Source organism: Enhydra lutris, unplaced genomic scaffold (genome assembly GCF_002288905.1).
Source record: "Enhydra lutris kenyoni isolate GAN:26980312 unplaced genomic scaffold, ASM228890v2 scaffoldscaffold34, whole genome shotgun sequence".
Classification (NCBI taxonomy): domain Eukaryota; kingdom Metazoa; phylum Chordata; class Mammalia; order Carnivora; family Mustelidae; genus Enhydra; species Enhydra lutris.
In genome coordinates this window covers 24,745,535-24,766,274 of record NW_019154118.1, presented here as the reverse complement: position 1 = coordinate 24,766,274, position 20,740 = coordinate 24,745,535, and the positions used below count along the sequence as shown (strand labels likewise).

General features: G+C 39.4%; 1 protein-coding gene across 6 annotated transcripts in view; it reads left to right on the top strand.

Annotated features, from left to right (window-relative positions):
- Positions 1–20,740, top strand: part of LOC111153730 (ATM serine/threonine kinase) — a 125,724-nt gene that overhangs the window by 22,765 nt on the left and 82,219 nt on the right. For all 6 annotated transcript variants that reach the window (XM_022512915.1, XM_022512913.1, XM_022512916.1 and 3 more), the window contains 15 exons: positions 1,180–1,343; positions 2,087–2,256; positions 3,832–4,203; positions 5,234–5,428; positions 6,468–6,563; positions 7,846–8,071; positions 9,696–9,821; positions 10,781–10,906; positions 11,849–11,938; positions 13,583–13,754; positions 14,495–14,694; positions 17,255–17,337; positions 17,434–17,589; positions 18,659–18,734; positions 18,866–18,996. In XM_022512915.1, the coding sequence (XP_022368623.1) occupies positions 1,180–1,343; positions 2,087–2,256; positions 3,832–4,203; positions 5,234–5,428; positions 6,468–6,563; positions 7,846–8,071; positions 9,696–9,821; positions 10,781–10,906; positions 11,849–11,938; positions 13,583–13,754; positions 14,495–14,694; positions 17,255–17,337; positions 17,434–17,589; positions 18,659–18,734; positions 18,866–18,996 (2,383 nt within the window). The remainder of the gene's footprint in view (positions 1–1,179; positions 1,344–2,086; positions 2,257–3,831; positions 4,204–5,233; positions 5,429–6,467; positions 6,564–7,845; positions 8,072–9,695; positions 9,822–10,780; positions 10,907–11,848; positions 11,939–13,582; positions 13,755–14,494; positions 14,695–17,254; positions 17,338–17,433; positions 17,590–18,658; positions 18,735–18,865; positions 18,997–20,740) is intronic.

Here is a 20,740-nt window from a genome sequence, read left to right as displayed (position 1 = left end):
AAAACTTTTTTTGTAGCTACGTAAGGTATATTAACTATGTAAGGCATTGTGATCATTTCACAGTGTGTACAGATACCAAATAATTATGTTGTACCTCCAAAATTAGTGTTGTATGTCAGTTATACCTCAATTAAAAATAATCTTTAAAAAATCTTAGATGGTGTAGCTTCACTCAGTGGACAGGAATTTTATTGGGGGGAACTGGAACTGAGTGGATTCCCTCAGGCTCTTACTGTGTTTACCTTTGTGCCTGCACTAGCCTTTGGACAAATTCATCATGGCCAGTGTAAGGCCCTTGTTAGGAAATCAAGCTCCACTGAGAAATAGCTAAAATGGTGGAAAACTGTGAGAGCCATTTTTTTTTTTTTTTTTAAAAGTCACTGTCTATGTTTAATGGGCTCTTTACCTATGTGAAGTTAGCTGTATTTGTAGCCCATGAAACCACTGCTAAGTCAAAGAATGGTGAATTTTCTTAGGGTTTCCTCTTTCACACAGGCTAAAGATCAGACTTATCCAGGAGATGACACAGTATGTTTAGGGTTTTGGTTAACTGTGTATTTAGGATGAATTGGAAGTTGGCAGGATGATGAGTCTGCCAGAAACACTCATGTGGTTTTAGGCTATACTAATAGATTTTATGGTTTGTGTGGGAAGTAATAGCTCCTTTGTTACCCACACTGGTCCGATCACAATGGGCGTATCCTGTCTACCAGATTTCGTAGAGTCGCCATTTCAAGAGGGACATAAGGGTACTGGAGTGTGTTTAGGCACAGACAACTAGAATGAGGAGAAGTCTGGGCAACATGTCATTTGTACACTAAAGGAACTAGTAGTGTTTTTCTCTTAATGACCTACAGAGAATTTGGTCTTCATACAAATGATGGGACATATTAATTGTATTTGCCTCAGCGGAGAGAAGAAATTAGGTTTTGATTGGGATTTTGATGGAGCTGATTAGAGAAAGTTAGATCAGAGTATAGAAGAATTTTACAACAAATAGCTGAGTGTGAGCCAGACAGTGTTACAAAGTCGGGCCTGACAGGATATTGTCTGAAGAGGCCCTAGTACAGAATGGATGGCTGGACCGGTTTCCACCTTAACAGCTGAATGGTTCTGTGGGGGTTGGCAGTGCAAATGGAGTGTAGACGTAAACTGTATTTTTAATTTTTTGAATTATAGGTGCTTATGAATCAAGTAAATGGAGAAGTATCCTATATAACTTATATGATCTGCTAATTAACGAGATAAGTCATATAGGAAGCAGAGGGAAGTATTCTTCAGGCTCTCGTAACGTGGCTGTCAAAGAAAACTTGATTGAGTTGATGGCAGATATTTGCCACCAGGTACAGTAGGTCCTGTCACATTTTGAAGTTTTCTATTAGTTTCCCTTTTACCGGGTTTTTAAAATGTGTGTTCTGATAAAAAGCCTTGTAAAATTACTTTGTATATGTGACTGTTCCTTTCAAAACTCCGAATTTGGAATTGCTGTTCTGATCGAATAATTATTTTGCACATAGGAGCATAATGAAAACTAGTGATGAACTTTTTTTTCATGCTTTTTTTTTTATTTAAGATTTTATTTATTTGTCTGAGAGAGAGAGAGAGAGAGCAGGTGCACACATAAGCAGGGGGAGCAGGGGCAGAGGGAGAAGCAGACTCCTCATTGAGCAAGGATCCTGATGCAGGACTCTGTCCCAGGACCCTGGGATCATGACCTGACCCGAAGGCAGATGCTTAATGGACTGAGCCACCCAGGCATCCCAAAATCCCCCTTTTTTTTTTTTTTAATCAAAAGAAATTTTAAATTTAATCCCCTTGAAAACAGATTTTTGCTTTACTTTTAGATGTCTTGGTACAAATGTTTCTGGGAAATAGAACTAATAACTTGGTAATATCTCTTTTCGAGAGAGCTACTATAGTCATGCAAAATATGTTACTGTGTTACGTGTATGTATTTTTTTAACTTATCACTCTTGCTCTGTGACTTCCCTGTGTCTTCATTTGAGGAGGAATTTTTTTCCCTCAAAGTATTAGAAAACAGAATCTGTATATAAAGAAAAAAGATTTTCTTTTTGTTATCTTACAGATTTTTAATGAAGATACTAGATCTCTGGAGATTTCTCAGTCTTATACTACCACCCAAAGAGAATGTAATGATTACAGTGCGCCTTGCAAAAAGAAGAAAATACAGTTAGGCTGGGAAGTAATAAAAGATCATCTTCAGAAGTCACAGAGTGATTTTGATCTTGTGCCTTGGTAAAATGTTACTGTTTTCTCTTCCAGTGTCATTTTAGTCTCATTCAGCTTTTCTCATAAGCCCTGCAGTAGAACGGCCTGGCCATAACTAGGTCCGTTGTCCACTTGAAACCAGTCCCTGGTGAAGGGGAAGCTGCTTGCCAGGACCTCTGGCGATCAACCACAGAGGCTCATGCTGGAGCCTGGGCCAGAGGGCCGCCTCTCCGAAGCAGCTCGCCTTCGCAGGGAAGATGGGAGGATGGCTGCCCAGCAGGCATGGAATGCACGGAGCTGTGTGTCCCCTCACAGAGGTTTTAGCATGAAGAAATTGAAGATGGCATTCAGAGATCACAGAATAATTTGGACCTTGTGCCATAGTAAAAGGTTGCCTTTTTAAAGAATTTGCTGTGTATAGCATACACAGTTATTCAAATGATTAAATGAATTGTGGAGTTCTATAATATCACACAATATTAGGTCTGGTAGGAATCTTTAGAAAATGTCCAGCTCAGCCTGTTTGGTTTACCAAAAAGAAAACAAAACTGGGAAAGGCTAAGCAGCTTGTCCAGGGACAGTCAGAAGTTTGTAGATGACAGTCAAACTCGTGTGATCTATGCCTTGATTTTTACCATGTTGATGTCATATTTAAATAAACTGAGTCGTGAGGGGCAAGTATCTTGATTTAGATACTTGTTGCTTAAGTTCATGGTTTTGGTTTTTTTTAAGATTTTATTTATTTATTTGACAGAGATCACAGTAGGCAGAGAGGCAGGCAGAGAGAGAGAGAGAGGAGGAAGCAGGCTCCCTGCCGAGCAGAGAGCCCGATGCGGGACTCGATCCCAGGGCTCTGGGATCATGACCTGAGCCGAAGGCAGAGGCTTAACCCACTGAGCCACCCAGGTGCCCTAAGTTCATGTTTCTTTTACGTGGTGGAGGGATCCCTGTTTCAGAGTCTTCAATTTTTCCATTCAGTCCGGGGTTAGTTATTGAATACGTGCTGTGTGCCAAGCATTAGGTAGGGATTCACGGATGAATAAGGGAAAGCTCCTCTTCGGGAGTAGTTCACATTCTAGAAAACTCATAGCAGATATTTACTGAATTAACTGAATGTCTAGGAAAAGCAGTTGTTTGGATTTTTGTCTGTTTTCTTGTTTTGGAGGAATCTTAACTGGTGGCTGAAGAGCGAGGATGGATGTGACAACTACAAGTAGAAAATTCTAATTTAGTTTAGTCTTGTTTTTAAGTAGGCTCCATGCGCAGTGTGGGGCTTGAACTCATGATTCTGAGATTAGGAGTCACAAGCTCTACCAACCTAGCCAGCCATGTGCCCCTAAGTTTGTTATTCCTCAAAGTTTTTATATAAGGGACATAAGACAACTCACCTGCCTAGCCAGAAAGTTGTCATTCTTCCTGACGCTTTAGGAAGTAGGGACGAAGAAATGTTAAAAGCCAGTTTATTTTGAGAGCAGAATGGAAAATAATGGTGGTGATACTCCAGGATATTATTAAGAGTGCTGTGTCCATATATTTGTTTTCTTTTAGTTTGTTCATGGAATTGAATAATTTTTATTTCATTTATCCTCTTATTTTATCTAGGTTACAGATTACAACCCAGTTAATATCAAAATATCCTTCAAGTTTACCTAACTATGAGTTGTCACCATTACTGATGATACTGTACCAGCTTCTACCTCAACATCGACACGGGGAGCGCACGCCATATGTGTTACGATGCCTTACGGAAGTTGCATTGTGTCAAGGCAAGAAATCAAACCTAGAAGGCTCGCAGAAATCAGATTTGTTGAAATTCTGGATTAAAATTTGGTCTCTTACCTTTCGTGGTATAAGTTCTGAGCAGATACAAGCTGAAAACTTTGGTTTACTTGGAGCTATAATTCAAGGCAGTTTAATTGAGGTTGATAGAGAATTCTGGAAGTTATTTACTGGGTCAGCCTGCAGACCATCACGGTAAGTTGACTATGTATTGTAAGAGATGTATGTATAGACATAAATACTTTTTTCATTCCGGTTTTAAAGTTTGTAACTTGAGTTAACAATATGTTAAATTTGATTTTAGATGTTTTTGTTGTTTGTCCAAGGAGTCTTTAATAAGTAAATAAGTGTAAATGTAGTTTCAAGTGTAGAGAGTTCATTAAGGCCAGTTTTATAGAATTAGGTGTTTAAATTTCTTTTATCTTTAGTTGCATATTAAGTACATACTGTTCAGTATCCATAATTTTTTTTTAGTAGTGCAACAGACAGTTATAATAAGAGATAGTTCTCAAATGTAATCAGACTCCTTACAATTTTTTGTGTTCATTTAGTCAGTAGACATTCCCTCTGCACTTAGATGTGTCGGGCATCATCTTAAGCGTTAGTAGCAGCTCGGTGGTAAATACGGTAGACAAGGTCTTTCTACCTAAAAGAGCTTATTTTTTAGCAAAGAGGATGGTTAACAAATTTTGGAATGAGTGCAGAGCTTGGAGTTACGACCTGCAGTGACACAGGGACACTGAATCTAGAAACTCAATCTGCTATAGAACAAGAAATTTGAATCCTTCTAAGGGACTCGTAGGAAGTCAGGAAGCATATCTTGAAAACTCACGCAAAAGAGCAGAAGCCTCAGGCTGAAAGCTTTACTCATGGTGAGACTTTGGTTGCCCAAGAGATTCAAGTTGTCCTTGAGGGAGCAAAGTTGGAAGTGAACTGGTAATGCTTAAAATGGATGCATTGCTGGTTTTCCTGCCGGAATAACACGGACGAGTCTCCTCCTGCAGTGATTCTCTCCCCTTCTTGACTCTCCTGTTCTGTCCCTCAAGGGTGTCAAACATGTTGTCGGTCTTCTGTCACACTCAGTCTACTTTTGGTTATTCTCATGGTGCCACCTATGGCAAATTGTCAACTCCTAGCAGCTGTGTTAGAGAAAATAAAGAACTTCTAGGATTGGGAAAAGAAAAGAGCTGATTTTTAACAGCGGCCGTCCTTTGCTTTGTTGTAGTCCTGCAGTCTGCTGCCTGACTCTGGCCATGGCCATCTGTGGGGTTCCAGAAACTGTAAAAACGGGAGTGGAGCAGAGTATATGTGAAGTAAATAGAAGTTGTTCTTTAAAGGAACTGATAATGAGACGGCTCTTACTCTCTCAGTTAGAGGATGACTTGGAAGACAGGACAGAGCTGCCACCAGTTCTTCACAGGTAACGAGCTTGTTAGTGCATGGCCGCTCTTTGTGTCCTACGTACACGCCATTATCTGAATGGAGGTGGCTTGTTCTTTGCCGTGGAAATGCAGCATTTCTCAGAGCTAACTCCAGATGCTAACAGGCCCTTTGTTTTTATGCCATTCTGCGTCTCTGCTCGGATCTTTGTTTCTGTTCTTTTACTTTGTTCTTATCTCCGCGGAGACGGTGAGAATAAGGGGGATGTGCCTGAATAATAGGAATTACAGTTCTTTGAGCACTTCTGTGTTCCTTGTGATTTTCTGTGACTGGTTTCGTCTGAACGTATCTCTGATGCAGACGTATCCTGGAATCATGATGAGAGTATATTCTCGGTGACAGGTGTTCAGTTAATGTGGGGAGGACCCTAGAGACAGACAGAAGGAGGCTTAAACACCAGGAGGGGGAGCAGCTGTTCCTTGTAACCTTTCCACAGCTGGTAGGCGGGACTGAAGGACTTAGGACAGACCTTTGGATCCTAGTGCTTTTCTTTTCTTTTTTTAAAAAGATTTATTTATTTATGTATGTATGTATGTATGTATGTATGTATGTATGTATGTATGTATTTGACAGAGTGTGACAGTGAGAGAGGGAACACAAGAGGCAGAGTAAGAGAGTGAGAAGCAGGCTTCCCTCTGAGCAGGGGGCCCGATGCAGGGCTTGATCTCAGGACCCTGGGGTCACGGCCCGAGCCGAAGGCAGATGCTCAACCACTGAGCCAGCCTGGGGCCTGGATCCTAGTGCTTTTGCTTTAATTTCTAACTTACTTATTTTAGAAATGATTTTTAAAAATTGGACAAGCCTGCTGCCAGAAAGTATTGAAAGTAATAGTGACATAAAGTGTCTGCTTCTTAATTCTTGTTTTAGATGTTAAAAAATTCAGTAGAGATGAAAGAAATTTTAATTTTGGATCCAGGTTTTAGAGGTCAGGATTTACAGCCAGACATGATGTGTAAGTTTGGAGAATGCTTTACGTGGCTTTTGGTCTTCTAAGTGAAGATTTTTTTTTTTCTTTGTAGTAATTTTCCTCATCTTGCAGTAGAGAAAATTCTTGTGAGTCTCACTGTGAAAAACTGTAAAGCTGCAATGAATTTTCTCCAAAGAGTGCCAGAATGGTATGTTACCTAATAAGAGTTCTGTGTTGTTTTAAGTTATGGCTTTAATTACAAAGGTAATAATTTCAGCAGAGTAGTAGCTACATCTCAAAAATTAGGAAATAAGTTGATCAATTTATTTTTTATTTCCTTAAAGATTTTATTTATTTATTTGACAGAGAGAATGAGAGAGAGGACACAAGCAGGGGGAGTGGGAGAGGGAGAAGTAGGCTTCTCGCTAAGCAGGGAGCCTGATGTAGGGCTTGAGCCCAGGACCCTGGGATCATGATCTGAGCTGACGGCAGACACTTAACTGAGCCACCCAGGCACCCCTAAGTTGATCAGTTTTAAAAAACATCATAACTATTAGCCTATTAGGGAAAAGCTTTTTTTTAATTCAGTGACAGTAATCTGCAGCTGTGATATTTGATCCAGTTGACGGTCTTTTCATTCTCTGTAGCAGAGCTTGTGACATTTGCCATTGGAAGGTAATGATGGTGATGGAAGGTTAGCAATGAATTCTTTTTTTTTTTTAAAGATTTTATTTATTTATTTGTCAGAGAGAGAGAGAGGAGTGAGAGTGAGCACAAGCAGACAGAGTGGCAGGCAGAAGGAGAAGCAGGCTCCCTGCCGAGCAAGGAGCCCGATGTGGGACTCGATCCCAGGACGCCGAGATCATGACCTGAGCCGAAGGCAGCCGCTTAACCAACTGAGCCACCCAGGCGTTCCAGCAATGAATTCTTTAAAGATGTGATCCATTTTTGTATGTCCAGTAAAATCTGTTAGCTTTAAAACTAATGGTTAATGGAGGATAGGAAAAGTAAAAATAAATATAAAGATCTCATTTTAGTTGATTGATTCAAGAGGCTTGTGTTTATCGTTGTGGCTGAAAATGACTCACTGGCGTGAAGATTCCTAATCTCCCTGGAGAGGGGAGAGGATGAAAAACTCCTTCATTTCGGAGAAATCAATAGGCAAAAAGGAAAATATTTTCAGATAATGTTTATCTTAGTGTTTATGCTTGGTGTTATTAATGTTTTCTTTCTTAATACTTTCTGAATTTGCCTGGAGATTGTGACCTGTATATTTTCATCCATCTATTAATAAAATTTGCTACCACATAATGAAATCTGGTGCAGGTAGTATCAATTCCAAGAAGAGAAGCATTTAAAAGGATAATCCATGAACTCTGTATAAGCAGTGTGTGAATAACAGAGGCACAAAATTAACATGTTCGTTTGTAACATATTGCTGCTGTATAGAGGTGAAGCAGTTGGTCATTTAAGATCTTACTTTTTTGAAGTGAACAACACCAAAAAGTTCAAGAAGAGCCTTCATTCTCAGAAGTTGAAGAACTATTTCTTCAAACAACTTTTGACAAGATGGATTTTTTAACCATTGTGAAAGAATGTGCTGTAGAAAAGCACCAGGCCACCGTAGGCTTTTCTGTCCACCAAAACCTCAAGGAGTCACTGGATCGCTATCTCCTGGGATTATCAGAACAGCTTTTAAATAACTACTCGCCTGAGGTGAGATCTTCAGAAGAACTAAGGCCTGTCTTTGACTCAACTTTGGTGGACGGTTAGGAAGGAGAAATGGGCGGGAAGGGCCCTAAGGATGATGAGAGGTTTGATTAAAAAAACAAAGTGACAATGTATACAAATGTGTACAAATAGGGAAAATTGAGCATGAAAGAAGGAAAACCCAAGAAGAATAATTTGTGTTTCTTTGGTACCGGGAATTCTAGTAGACATTGAATAAGTAGAATTCCTTGGGTACATTAGTGGAGAGTAATAATGGTTTTGAGCATAGGAAGTCAATGATGAGAAAGAACGGCTCCATAAAGAGGAGGGAGATGTTAGAATAACAGGAAATAATAACATCATTTAAACTGATCTGATAGATTTGGGTAACACTTGAAGAAGTGATTAAAAAATGTAATAGAGGAACTGGCAGTCACCCATATTTTAGAGGTCACTAGTAATTTCTCATAAATCATTTCCTTTGCCTTCTTAAGATCACAAAATCTCTTTGTGTGTGCTGTTCTCTTGCCAAAACTCATTTCTTTTGACATGAAGTTAATGTCTTTCTGCGTATTTCTTCTTTTTTTTTAATCTGCTTATTTCTGTATGTTCAATTCATCCATGTGTCAAAATCCTGCTAAAACCATTCTTAGATAATCTAAGCCATGGTAATTGATCTTTTAATTTTCATAGTACTTAATTTCATAGTACTTATTTCTTTTTAAAGTGAGACTTAACATCTTCCTTGTACTGCTTGTACTATGGTTATTTGTATGTTTTATACACAAATGTCTCAAACCATGCTTTAAGCTCGTTGAGGGGCATATATATTTTTATTAATCTTTGTGTCTTCCACAAAGCCTTATAATATGGTAAATGATTAAATATTTGTTGACTAAAATAAAATCTGCAAGTTACTCAGTGGAGTGAATTCAGTAGCCAAAGATGATGACCCAGAGAACCAGAGAAGAGACAGAATGCCTTGTCCTTAGTTACTGGCATTCTCCCAGATCACAGTTGTAACCATTTTGTAACACAGTCTTCTGTGTTTTCCCCTAAAATGCCATTTCCTACTGGATAGGAACAAAGCAGTCTGAACATCTTTTCTGTGTAGCTGCTAGAAATTTGTAAATAATTTTATAAAATTGGCTATGTGGTATCTACTTGGAAAAATCTGTGCTGGTTTCTGGAGTCTAAAAAGCTGAATATGTCAAGGTTCTTATCCTGCAGAAGAGGTCAGAATGTCATTTGAATATATCTTTATGTGAATCTGATTTCTGCCCATGTTCTAAGAGTTACTGACTTTTATCTGTCTACCATTTTTTTCTTCTCTCCTCGCCTACCTCAAATGTTAAGGGTCTATGTGTGTGGTCCTCTGTGCCACTTTAGGAGGAGACAGATACTTAACCTGGCCATTAGGAAGTACTTCTCTTTTTCCTGAGAATCCTAGTTACCACTCTGCAGGGGTCTCTTTGATGTTGATAGAGATAATCAGAATCATGCCACTATTAACTCCATTAGCTAAACTTGTTTCTTAATAGGTACATAAATTTGTTCTTACAAACAATAACCGTGCACTACTCAATTATTTATGAAATGAGTATTTTTTTATTTTTTGTTTTACTATAAGACTACAAATGCAGAAACGCTTATCCGGTGTTCGAGTCTTCTGGTGGGTGTTCTTGGATGCTACTGTTACGTGGGAGTAGTAGCTGAAGAGGAAGCATATAGATCAGAACTGTTCCAGAAAGCCAAGGTATGAAAATTTATTCAGGTCAAGTTTTGGATAAATTTGAAGGAATATATTCCTGGGAGAACTGGTATACTTGCTTGAAAAAAGAAAATTTTTATATAGGTTAGCTCTTTCATTTATGCCACCTGAGAGAAACGGTACTGTCCTTAACACTTGCAGTTACTGTAAACCAACTATGAATAGAATAATTGAAATCATACACATTAAATTTAATCTTATTAACAAAAATACTGATTTTTATGGGCACTTTTAAAAGTTTTTCCTGTGGGATGCCTGGGTGGCTCAGTCATTTGGGCATCTGCCTTTGGCTCAGGTCTTGATCTCCAGGTTCTGGGATCAACTCGCGAGTTGGGTTCCTTGCTCAGCAGGGAGTCTGCTTCTCCCTCTTCCTCTATCCCTCTCCCTGCTTATGCTCTCTCTCTCACTCTCAAATAAATAAATAAATAAATAAAATGTTTAAAAAAAATTTTTCCCCCTGTGATTGTTTTGAAGAATCCTTGTTGAGTTTTATATAGGTAGGCTCTAAGTGTGAAACTTTCATCCTTGAGTACTCTTCAGTCAGTGGTATGATTGGTAAGGATAACTGGGTGTAAGATAATTTTAAAAAATTTCTACCATGATTTTTAATTACATTATATAACCAAATATAATCCCCCCCCCTTTTTTTTTAAGATCTTATTTATTTGTCAGAGAGACAGAAAGAAAGAATGGGGGAAGGGAAGGAGCAGAGGGAGAAGCAGGCTTCCCACTAAGCAAGGAGCCTGATGCAGGACTCAATCTCAGGACCTCAGGATCATGAGCTGAGCTGAAGGCAGACACTTAGCGGGCCCAGGTGCCTAGGCATCCCAACCAAATATAACTTCTCGAAGCACTTAATTTTACTTCTTAAGTAAAAGTTTAAAAAGCAATCACAAAACTGTAATTTTAACTGGAGTTTGGATTTTTCCTTCTTTTATTAATAGTCTCTAATGCAGTGTGCAGGAGAAAGTATCACTCTGTTCAAAAATAAGACCTACGAGGAATCTAGGGTTGCTTCCCTGAGGAATGTGATGACTCTCTGTACCGGTTGCTTATGCAACTGTACCAAGGTACGATGTGCTTACGTGACTGGTCAGTGTGGGAGGTGGTACCTGGTGGGTTGGTTGGTGGTGTAACTGGGTTTTGGGTTTATACACGGATTGAAAGTTAGAGTGAGTGCTAAATAGAGGTAGCAACTAAGGAATAAAGAAGCACAGGTCATCTGAGTTTCTCATGGGATAAGTTCAGCATTTCAGGATGGTTTCAGAGGTTATTTTACTGCTTTTATGCACAACTACATGGGCGATTCTTTTATTGCCCACGTTATTACTCATTTCATAAAAACTGTTGACTGCTGGCTGTGTAATGTGCCTACCACCATGCCTGGGCTAGCGAGCACCATGAAGCCATTACTCTCTTCTGCCTGGACAGTCTTCTGTACCACTCGGTGGAAAGTGCCATTCTGCGGAATCTTCGTTTTGATTGAGAACAAACCTCAGGTGTAGCTGAACCAGCCCAGAGTGTTGGTAATAGTTGGAAAAAAACATTTTTGAAAGCTGATGATAACTGCATGGCTGTATAATGGTATTACCAGCATATACTTTTGATTTTGTAATGTGTTTTTCTTTTTTTTCTTAAACTAAAAAAAAAAAGGTATTTTTCTGTGTGTGTTTTTTTTGTTTTTTTTTTGTAAATGGGAAAGGAGAGACATGGAAGAATGAACTCTAACTTACAGTTATTACTTATGTTTAGGGTCAATAGTTGGTATTTTACTTTAATGTTTATACACAATTTAATGGACTATAGTTATTACTTTAAAAAAAGAGGTTAGTGTTGTTAATGCAGTTTATGTCTTGGCCCTAATAGTAACCTGTTTATTTATGCTTCTTAACGATAGAGAATTTCCAGTGTAAAAAAAAAAAAAATCTATATTTCATTTAAGTTAGAGAAAATATTACCTGCCAAAGATAACTTTCTATTTTGTTTGCTTTGTTTTTTTGTCTTAATTACAGCCCAGTCCAAATAAAATTGCATCTAGATTTTTCCTACGATTGTTGACATCAAAGCTCATGAATGATATTGCAGATATCTGTAGAAGTTTGGTGAGTATGTTTGTTTTACCACCCTATTTTCTTGATTCTGAGATTTTTTTCATAGATACCTCTCTTCAGTAGGGATGCATCTCACAAAACGTGGCATCTTGTGTATTTTTTTAAATATGGAAATTACAGTTAACTTGGTTTTAGGGAGGAACATACTGTTTGCTTCTTAAGGTTGGTGCATTGCATACCGCTCAGCTTTTAATTTCTTAGTAGTGAAAATAGATTGAAAGATTAGAAACTAATCATCCAGGCTCATACTTACTTCTGTCTAACACTGTAGCAAAATTCAAAATAATCATCTGTCCTTAAAAATAAAAACAAAAGGGACCCCTGGGTGGCTTAGTCGTTGAGCATCTGACTCTTGGTTCCAGCTCAGTTCATGATGTCAGCATTGTGAGATGGAACCCAGTGTCAGGCTCTGTTCTGCTTGTGGCATCTGCTTAAGATTGTCCCTCTCTCTTCTCCTTCCCCAGCCCCCTCTCGCACCCCAGCTTGTACACTCTCTTGTGCTCTTCTGATAAAAATAAAAATTAAAAACAATTTTACCAGATAAGCAACATAATTTCATCATGGTATTTTTTTTTCCCATACAAATAAACTTAAGCTACACGTACTTTTTTGTCTGGAACAGTGCCTGGCACACGCAGTAGATACTCAAATATATGTTAAATGAAAAAATATTCTGTAACTTAGTTCTTTTCACTTAATAATAAATCTTGGTCATTTTTCCATATTGCTGCATGCTGCCGTTGTCTTTACCTTTTTTTTTTTTTTTAAGATTTTATTTATTTGACAGAGAGAGATCACAAGTAGACAGAGGCAGGCAGAGAGAGAGAGGGGGAAGCAGGCTCACTGCTGAGCAGAGAGCCCGAAGCGGGACTCCATCCCAGGACCCTGAGATCATAACCTGAGCCAAAGGCAGCGGCTTAACCCACTGAGCCACCCAGGCGCCCCCTACCTTTTTTAAATAGTATCATTGTATTTCATTATTGGGAATCGTATATTTGTATTTTTAGCCCATCTGACCTTAAGATTGGAAGTGGTTTCTATTTTTTTGTTATTGTTAGAGTTTTTGTAGCAAAGATTCTTGTACTTTTGTCTATTTGTATTTGTGCATATGAGGGGTGTAGAATAAATTCTAGCAGTGGAATTTTTTGTTTGACTTTTTGATGGATATTGTCACTTTCCTCCAAAATAGTCATACCAATTTATTCTTCTCCCCATACGCTCATCAATTTTGGGAATTAAAATCCTTAATATAGGAAATTATTTGGGGGCTCCTAGGTGGCTCAGTTGGCTAAGCAGTCAACTCTTGGTTTTCACACAGGTTGTGATCGCACGTTCCTGGCACGCCCAGCAGGGAGTCTGCTGGGGCATCCTCTCCCTCCCTCTCCCCCTGCTCGAGCATACTCTGTCCTTCTCCTTTTCTCTCTCTTACATAAAACTGGAAAAAATTATCTTAAAAGTTTGCATAGTATTATTACATAGACATATTACAGTTTATCCGTTTTTCTTTGTTGGGCACTTAATAGAAATACTGCAGTGTTCATACACCTGAATCTGAATTGTTTGACTAGATGAATTTTAACTACATCATACTTCTGAAAGAAGCCAATCGAACATCTTTCTTTTCCTTCTTGGAAGGCGTCCTTTATCAGAAAGCCCCTGGACTTGGGAGAAGTAGAATCCATGGAGGACGATCCTGATGAGAATCTGATGGAGGTGGAGGACCAGTCGTCCATGCATCTGTTCAGTGACGCCCCTGCCTGCGGCACTAGTGACGCGGCTGTGTCTGGAGATAGCGGGAGCACCTTCGGTAAATACACTTTCACTGCTTCGGACTTCTTTCACCTCTCTGTGTGGATTGGGCAGTGCAGAAGGCCTCGTACATACCACCTTTATGCTCATTTTATTTTCCCTTATGTAGTCTGTTAGGTTTGTTCCCTTCTGTGTACTTTAGATTGTTCTAATTATTAATTGAATTTTACTGTTTTCTTCTTCATAAGAGGAATTTAAACTCTTTACTGAAGAAACAGATCTATGTGATGGATTATTTGGAAAACACAAAGCAGGAGAGTGAAAAGACCCATACAGTTATCACTCTTAACCTTTTTCCATTATAATCAGCGTTAGTGTTCAAATACTTTCTTAAACCTCATTCAGCAGTTATAAGCATTTTTTATTAAGCTATTTGTATTGATAATTATCCTTCTTGATGGCTTCATCATATTCCAGTTAACACATATATCATCATTCAGTTGACCATTTTTTCTTGTCAGAAATTTAGATTCCTTTTTCTCTAATTACCAATATTGCAATGAATTTGTCTGTGTAGATTTTCTCATAGATTATTTCTGGATGACAGAATCCTAGGGTAACTTTCCATGAAGAATTTTGAAGCTGTTAGTGTGTAATCTATCTCACCATAATCTTGCTTTCCATATACTTTGCTCTGTCTTTTTTTCCCCCCATAGTCAGGAGGATATTTGAGCTAATGTTCAGTATATGTGTTTGTGGTATCCCTCTCTTAGTCTTAATAAATGTTTTTATTTTCAGGTGCCATGAATCCTTTAGCTGAAGAACATCTGTCAAAGCAAGATCTACTCTTTTTAGACATGCTCAAGTTCTTGTGTGTGTGTACAACTACTGCTCAGACTGGAACTGTGTCATTTAGAGCGGCCGACATTCGGAGGAAATTGTTGATGTTAGTGGATACTAGCATGCTAGACCCTGCTAAATCTCTCCACCTACGCATGGTGAGTTAAGGGAAAGTGACACATCTTCAGTTCTCTCTTTTGTTGCTGGATACATGTAACAGACTGACATGTAACAATCATGTAGTACCTTTGATGGCTTGAAATTACTTCCCCAGAGAATGAGTCTGATGCTAGTTATGTAATACACTTTTTCTGTAATGTACTGTGAAAAATTTTAAGTGGATCCTTAAATGTTAAAACTTCGTGGACTCTGGATAGATTTACTATCTTCAGGCATAAATAATTATTATAAGTTATTTTAAATCAGGCTAAGAAACACAGACTCTAATGTAAAAATAATATATAACCTTGTAGTTGAACTCTGAATCTTGGCCTTGACCTTAGTTTATTTGCTTTAAAGTTTTGTTTTTGCTGTAACTATTTTGTTTCTTTACCAATTTTTTAAAATTCCAGTTTGCTAATAATACACTTTAAATATTTTTTGATATAATTTCAAAGTGACGGTAAAGTTTCAGTACAATAGGAATTCTCCTCTTCCCTTCATACACTTGCACAGTTAACATTTTTGCCAAATTTGCCTTTTCATTTTCTCTTTCTGTGTGCGTACATGCTCCCTCTCTCTCTCTCTCTCTCTGTCACACACACACACACACACACACACAGACACACACGTATGTCTTCTGAATCATTTTGAGATTAATTTGCTGATATGATGTCCCTTATTCTTCAGTGTATGTGCTAAAGACAGTGTCCTCTCCTACATAAGTACAGTCTAATTGGGAAACTAACATTGTAACATTGCGACTAGCTGTAAAGTCTGCTCAGTCTCTTCGAACCTGGAGTACTTCCTTAGTTTCTCCTTCTCTTTTCTGACCTTCGTATTTTTTTTTATTTTATTTATTTATTTATTTATTTTTAAAAGATTCTATTTATTTATTTGAAACAGAGAGAGAGATCACAACTATGCAGAGAGGCAGGCATAGAGAGAGGAAAAAGCAGGCTCCCCGCTGAGCAGAGAGCCCAATGCGGGCCTCGATCCCAGGACCCCGAGATCACGACCTGAGCCGAAGGCAGAGGCTCAACCCAATGAGCCACCCAGGTGCCCTAACCTTCGTATTTTTAAATAGTACAACCGCTTGCTCTCTAGGAGCCCCCTCTGTAGGTTTGTCTATTTCCTGTAATTAGATTTAGATTTAGGTTTTGGTCAGAATGTCAGAAAAGGGATCCCTCTCCTGCCCTACTACCATCAATCTCTCTACTGATAGATGAAACTTCCAGCTCCAGTCCAACATCGTAGAATTTGTTTTCTTCTCTTTCTATATTTGTAGCTCTGTTTTACAACAGTAAGAAAGCTGGCTTCCCACTTAACTTCAGTACAGTTACTTTTTTACTCAGAATTCTTTTGTGTAACTTTTACCCCCTGACCGTGTAGGCCAATGTCCCCTTCGCCCCAGCACCAGTGAACTCTGAGGGAGAGCCTCTGGCTCAGTGGGTGTGCGGGGTGAGTCCACCGGGCACGTCCCCAGGCCCGGCAACTTGGCAAATGTGCCTGTGTTTCCTCAGCCCTGGGAAACACGCCAGGGGTTGATTAGAACTTTTTCAGTCAGGTGGGTTAAGTCCCTGGTAGAATCCCTTGTCATGTTCCCTCGGAGAACAAACTGGTTGATCCTCCATGCCCAGCAAAGGTGCTTGGCTGAGCCCTATTTGTTTTCCTGGTTTTGACCCTGGCAAACTAGTCAAGTCTCCAGCCCTGGCCAGTAAGAAGGGATGTGTGCTTTTCTTGAGGCTTTGGTGCTTAAAATCAGTTGAAGACACTCAGAAACATCACATGTATGACTCTCAAGGCAAGTATTTAAAATGGTCCAGGTTAGTCTTCTTTTATAATCTGAGGAGTAAGAAACCTTTTTCTACATACAGATGGTGGGAAATGATGTCTTCTCCTTTCTTACTACAGCTAGAAAGGGATTTGGCAGCTCTCAGAAACCCGCTGCCTGCTTGTACCTACCGTGATTATACCTGATGGTTGCTGCGTGCTTCTTGGTGTCCACAGTAGCTGGGGAACCCTACACGGTTGCTTGATAAGAGGGTAACTCAGGGTATTTATGACTTTTTCCCTGCCCACCATTATCTCTGCTGTCCAAAATTTATTCCTGTAACTGTTTTTACCATTGAAATCTCATCCCCAGGCATAACAATAGTTTCAGATTCTTGCTCAGGATCTTAACCCCAACCCCAACAGTGAAAACAACTACCTACCTAAGGAATTCTGCAATAAATGCTAGACAGTTACATTCATTTCCTTTAGTCCTCACAGGGTACATGCTGTATCCCCATTTTATAGGTGAGAGTCCAAAGGCTCAGGTGACAAGGCCAGTTTTTTAACCACACAAGTAACAGGCTGGAGTGCTGGCATTTGAATCCAGCTCTGTTTAACTTCAGACTTTTTTTTTAACCATCTTGCCTCCTTTAGAAATTCACTGGTCTTTTTTTGTGTGCAGGTGTGTATGTGTGCATGTGTTGATGAATTTATGGTTACATATATACTTCAGCAAATGATTTATGAAAAAAAAAATAATTTTCCCCCCTTCAATTATCTTAGTATCTAGTGCTTTTAAAGGAGCTTCCTGGAGAAGAATATCCTTTGCCAATAGAAGAGGTTTTTGAACTTCTAAAACCACTCTCGTAAGAAATTAAAACCATGTATTACATTCACTTAAAATTTATAAATGAACTGCTGTGTTCTGTTATTCTCACAAAGGTAAACTTTCTCTGTTGCAGCAACGTGTGTTCTTTATATCGCCGTGACCAGGATGTTTGTAGAACAGTTTTAAACCACTTAGTTCCTGTAGTAAGGAACCTGTGTCAAGGCGATATGGACGCTGAAAACACAAGGGATGCTCAAGGGCAGTTGCTAACAGTGATTGGAGCATTCTGGTAGGTGCGGAGCAGTGTGCGGAGTTCTTAATTCTCTTTTACTACTCTGGATACAATTGCCAACTTTGCGTTTCTACCTTAGAGACTTAGGCTAATGTTGAATGTAACTATATACAACTTTTGACAATAGTAGAATGTAGCTTCTGTCTCCCTCCTTAGCTGCTTGAAGAACTAGCGAACACATTGGCCGTGTCACTCTCTGGGTATTTTGTGTGTGTAGTCGCAGTGTGACGTAACCTGATGATACTGACAGAGGGGCGCATATGTGTAATTTAGAACCCTCGGACCCACCAGATCGATAAGGCCTTTTGAATTGATACAGAATATGGTTTTAAAATCTTTGTTATAAGGACAGAACTTTACAGGGGCGCCTAGGTGGCTCAGTGGGTTAAGCCTCTGCCTTCCGCTCAGGTCATGATCTCAGGGTCCTGGGATCGAGGCCCCCCTACTGGGTCCCCTGCTCAGTGGAGAGCCTGCTTCCCCCTCTCTGTCTGCCTGCTTTTCTGCCCATTTGTGATATCTCTCACTCTGTCAAATAAATAACTAAAAAAAACTTTAAAAAAAACACAGAACTTTACAAATGTTTTCCTTTTAAAGCAAGTTTATAACATGGTTTGCTGAAGTATGATAGCCCCTAGAGGAGTCATAATTATATAAAACAAATAATATACATTAAAATGAACTTTTTTTTTAGATTTTATTTATTTATTTGCCAGAATGAGTGAAAGAGAGCATTGCCTGGGAGGAGAGGGAGAAACACACTCCCCGTTGAGTGGGGAGCCCAACACAGGTGCCATCCCAGGATGACCTGAGCTGGAGGCAGACGCTTAACTGACTGAGCCGCCAGGTGCCCCTGAAATGAACTCATTTTCAAGCTAACTTCTTTTATGAAAGTTAAGAATATTGACTGGTATATGCCACATGATGAGAAATTTAGTATGGAAAGAGATTTTGGAAGAATAAGAATAATTAGAAGTTAGAAAAAGTGTAATATCCAATGATTTATTTTTTTTACACTGTGCTTTTACTGGAATAATTATTTGACCTTGAAACACTTACTTTATTTCAGGCACCTAGCAAAGGAGGGGAAATGCACATTCTCTGTACGAATGGCACTAGTAAAGTGCCTTAAAACTTTGCTTGAGGTGAGTTAGTCTATGTTAATTATTAGTAAGGTCTCCATTGAAATTTCTAAAGTAGCCTTTGTTTCTTTTTGTCAGTGGGTGATTTTTCTCTTAGTATTTTGTATTTGACACCATTTGTTCTTTTCCCATAGACTGATCCTTACTCAAAATGGGCTGTTCTTAATGTAATGGGAAAAGACTTTCCTGTAAACGAAGTATTTCCACATTTTCTCGGTGATCGTCATCATCAAGTTAGCATGTTGGCTGCCGAGTCCGTCAACAGGTAACGGGGCCTGTCTTCCTGCAGTTCTGGGATGCTGCGCGTGGCAGGGTCACGTAGCCAGGAAGAGGCCTGCGTTCGCTGAGAATACACTGTCCGCCTGGCAGTGACGCTTTCCCTTAATTCTGACAGTCCCGTCCCTTGGTTACCCTTACTGCCTGCAGTTTGTAAATGAAAAGAGGCTGCGAGAGAGAAGGTAGCTTGCTCGGTGCCATCCAGCCAGTAAGTGGTGGAGCCGGATGAGGCGTGTTGGCTCTCACTCACGGGACGGATGGACCGTTTGGATGGGGCTGTGATTTTACAGGAGTTTGTACAATGAAAATGAGCACATTTCACTGTGTGCTAATTACAGTCAGATTCATGTGAGTGAATGTACAGTTAGGCACTGGAGTAAGCCTGTCATAGAGACCTGTTTCATGTTCGAGTCCTTGCAGAAGCAGTGTCAGTTTCCCAGGACTGCATGTTTCTCAGGTGGTCCAGGTGATTTTTAAGATCTAAATTCTGCCCCATCTCTGCCTTTCCCACCTTACGCTCCTTATAGGTAAAGTACCTCTCTCCTTTATTTTTCTCAGTAGCATGTATGACCACTTGAAATGTTATATTTTAGGGGCACCTGGGTGGCTCAGTGGGTTAAGCCTCTGCCTTCTGCTCGGGTCTTGATCTCAGGGTCCCGGAATCGAACCCCACATGGGGTTTTCTGCTCGGCAGGAAGCCTGCTTCCACCTCTCTCTCTGCCTGCCTCTCTGCCTACTTGTGATCTCTGTCAAATAAATAAATAAAATCTTTAAAAAAAGGAATGAAATGTTATATTTTAAATATAACACATCTAGCTTAAATAGAAGCTGCTAGAAGGCATTGGTTTTTTTTATCTGTTTTCGCTCATTGCTGCATACTCAGCACCAAAAAAAATAATGACGTGGTAGGTGTTCAGTAATTTATAAAATAAATGAATGTTTGAAAAAGGAATTTATGCTTCAGAAAACGCCAAAACTGAAAATCATTTGGGTAACTACTATTTGGATGTAAGTGATCAATAATTAATGCTTGCTATAAGGAAGTTCCCCAGCAGGCACGTAAATGTGTATGTTAGTTATGTGTGCACAGTGTGTGTGTGCACAGTAGTCAAATGTGTGCACAGTTTGAGTATGCGGACAGTAGTGTTTTCACAAATCAGAATCGTGTCTAATCCCTCAGGTATGGGATGCTTTTCAGGACTGGCCTTGTGAGTGCAAAGTTGCTCAAGAATGTGAGCTTTTCTTTAGTCCTTAAAAGACGGAAGATGAACACAAAAGCTAAAGATCTGGGGGTGTGGAGAACCACAATGTAATGAATGTAAGAACAATGTAAGAACACAGTGCAGTGTGGCTTTGGAAAACCTCTTGGAAGATTTAAAAAATGTATACATTCAAGAATGGCATGAATATAACATCTGTTGGGATTTTTTTGGTTTTTGGTTTTTGGGTTTTTTTTTTTTTTTTTTTTTTTTTTTGGTTATTGTTGATATTTAATATTGCGCTATTTTAAGAGATGTTAGAGAAACTGGAGGAATCAGAGGAGCACCAAAAAGTGTAAAAGTGGACGCCTGGGTGGCTCAGTCGATTAAGCGGCTGCCTTTGGCTCAGCTCGTGATCCCAGGGTCCTGGGATCAAGTCCTGCATTGGGCTCCTTGCTCGGTGGGGAGCCTGCCTCTCCGTCTCCCTCTGCTTGCCGCTCTGCCTGCTTGTGATCTCTCTCTTTCTGTCAAATA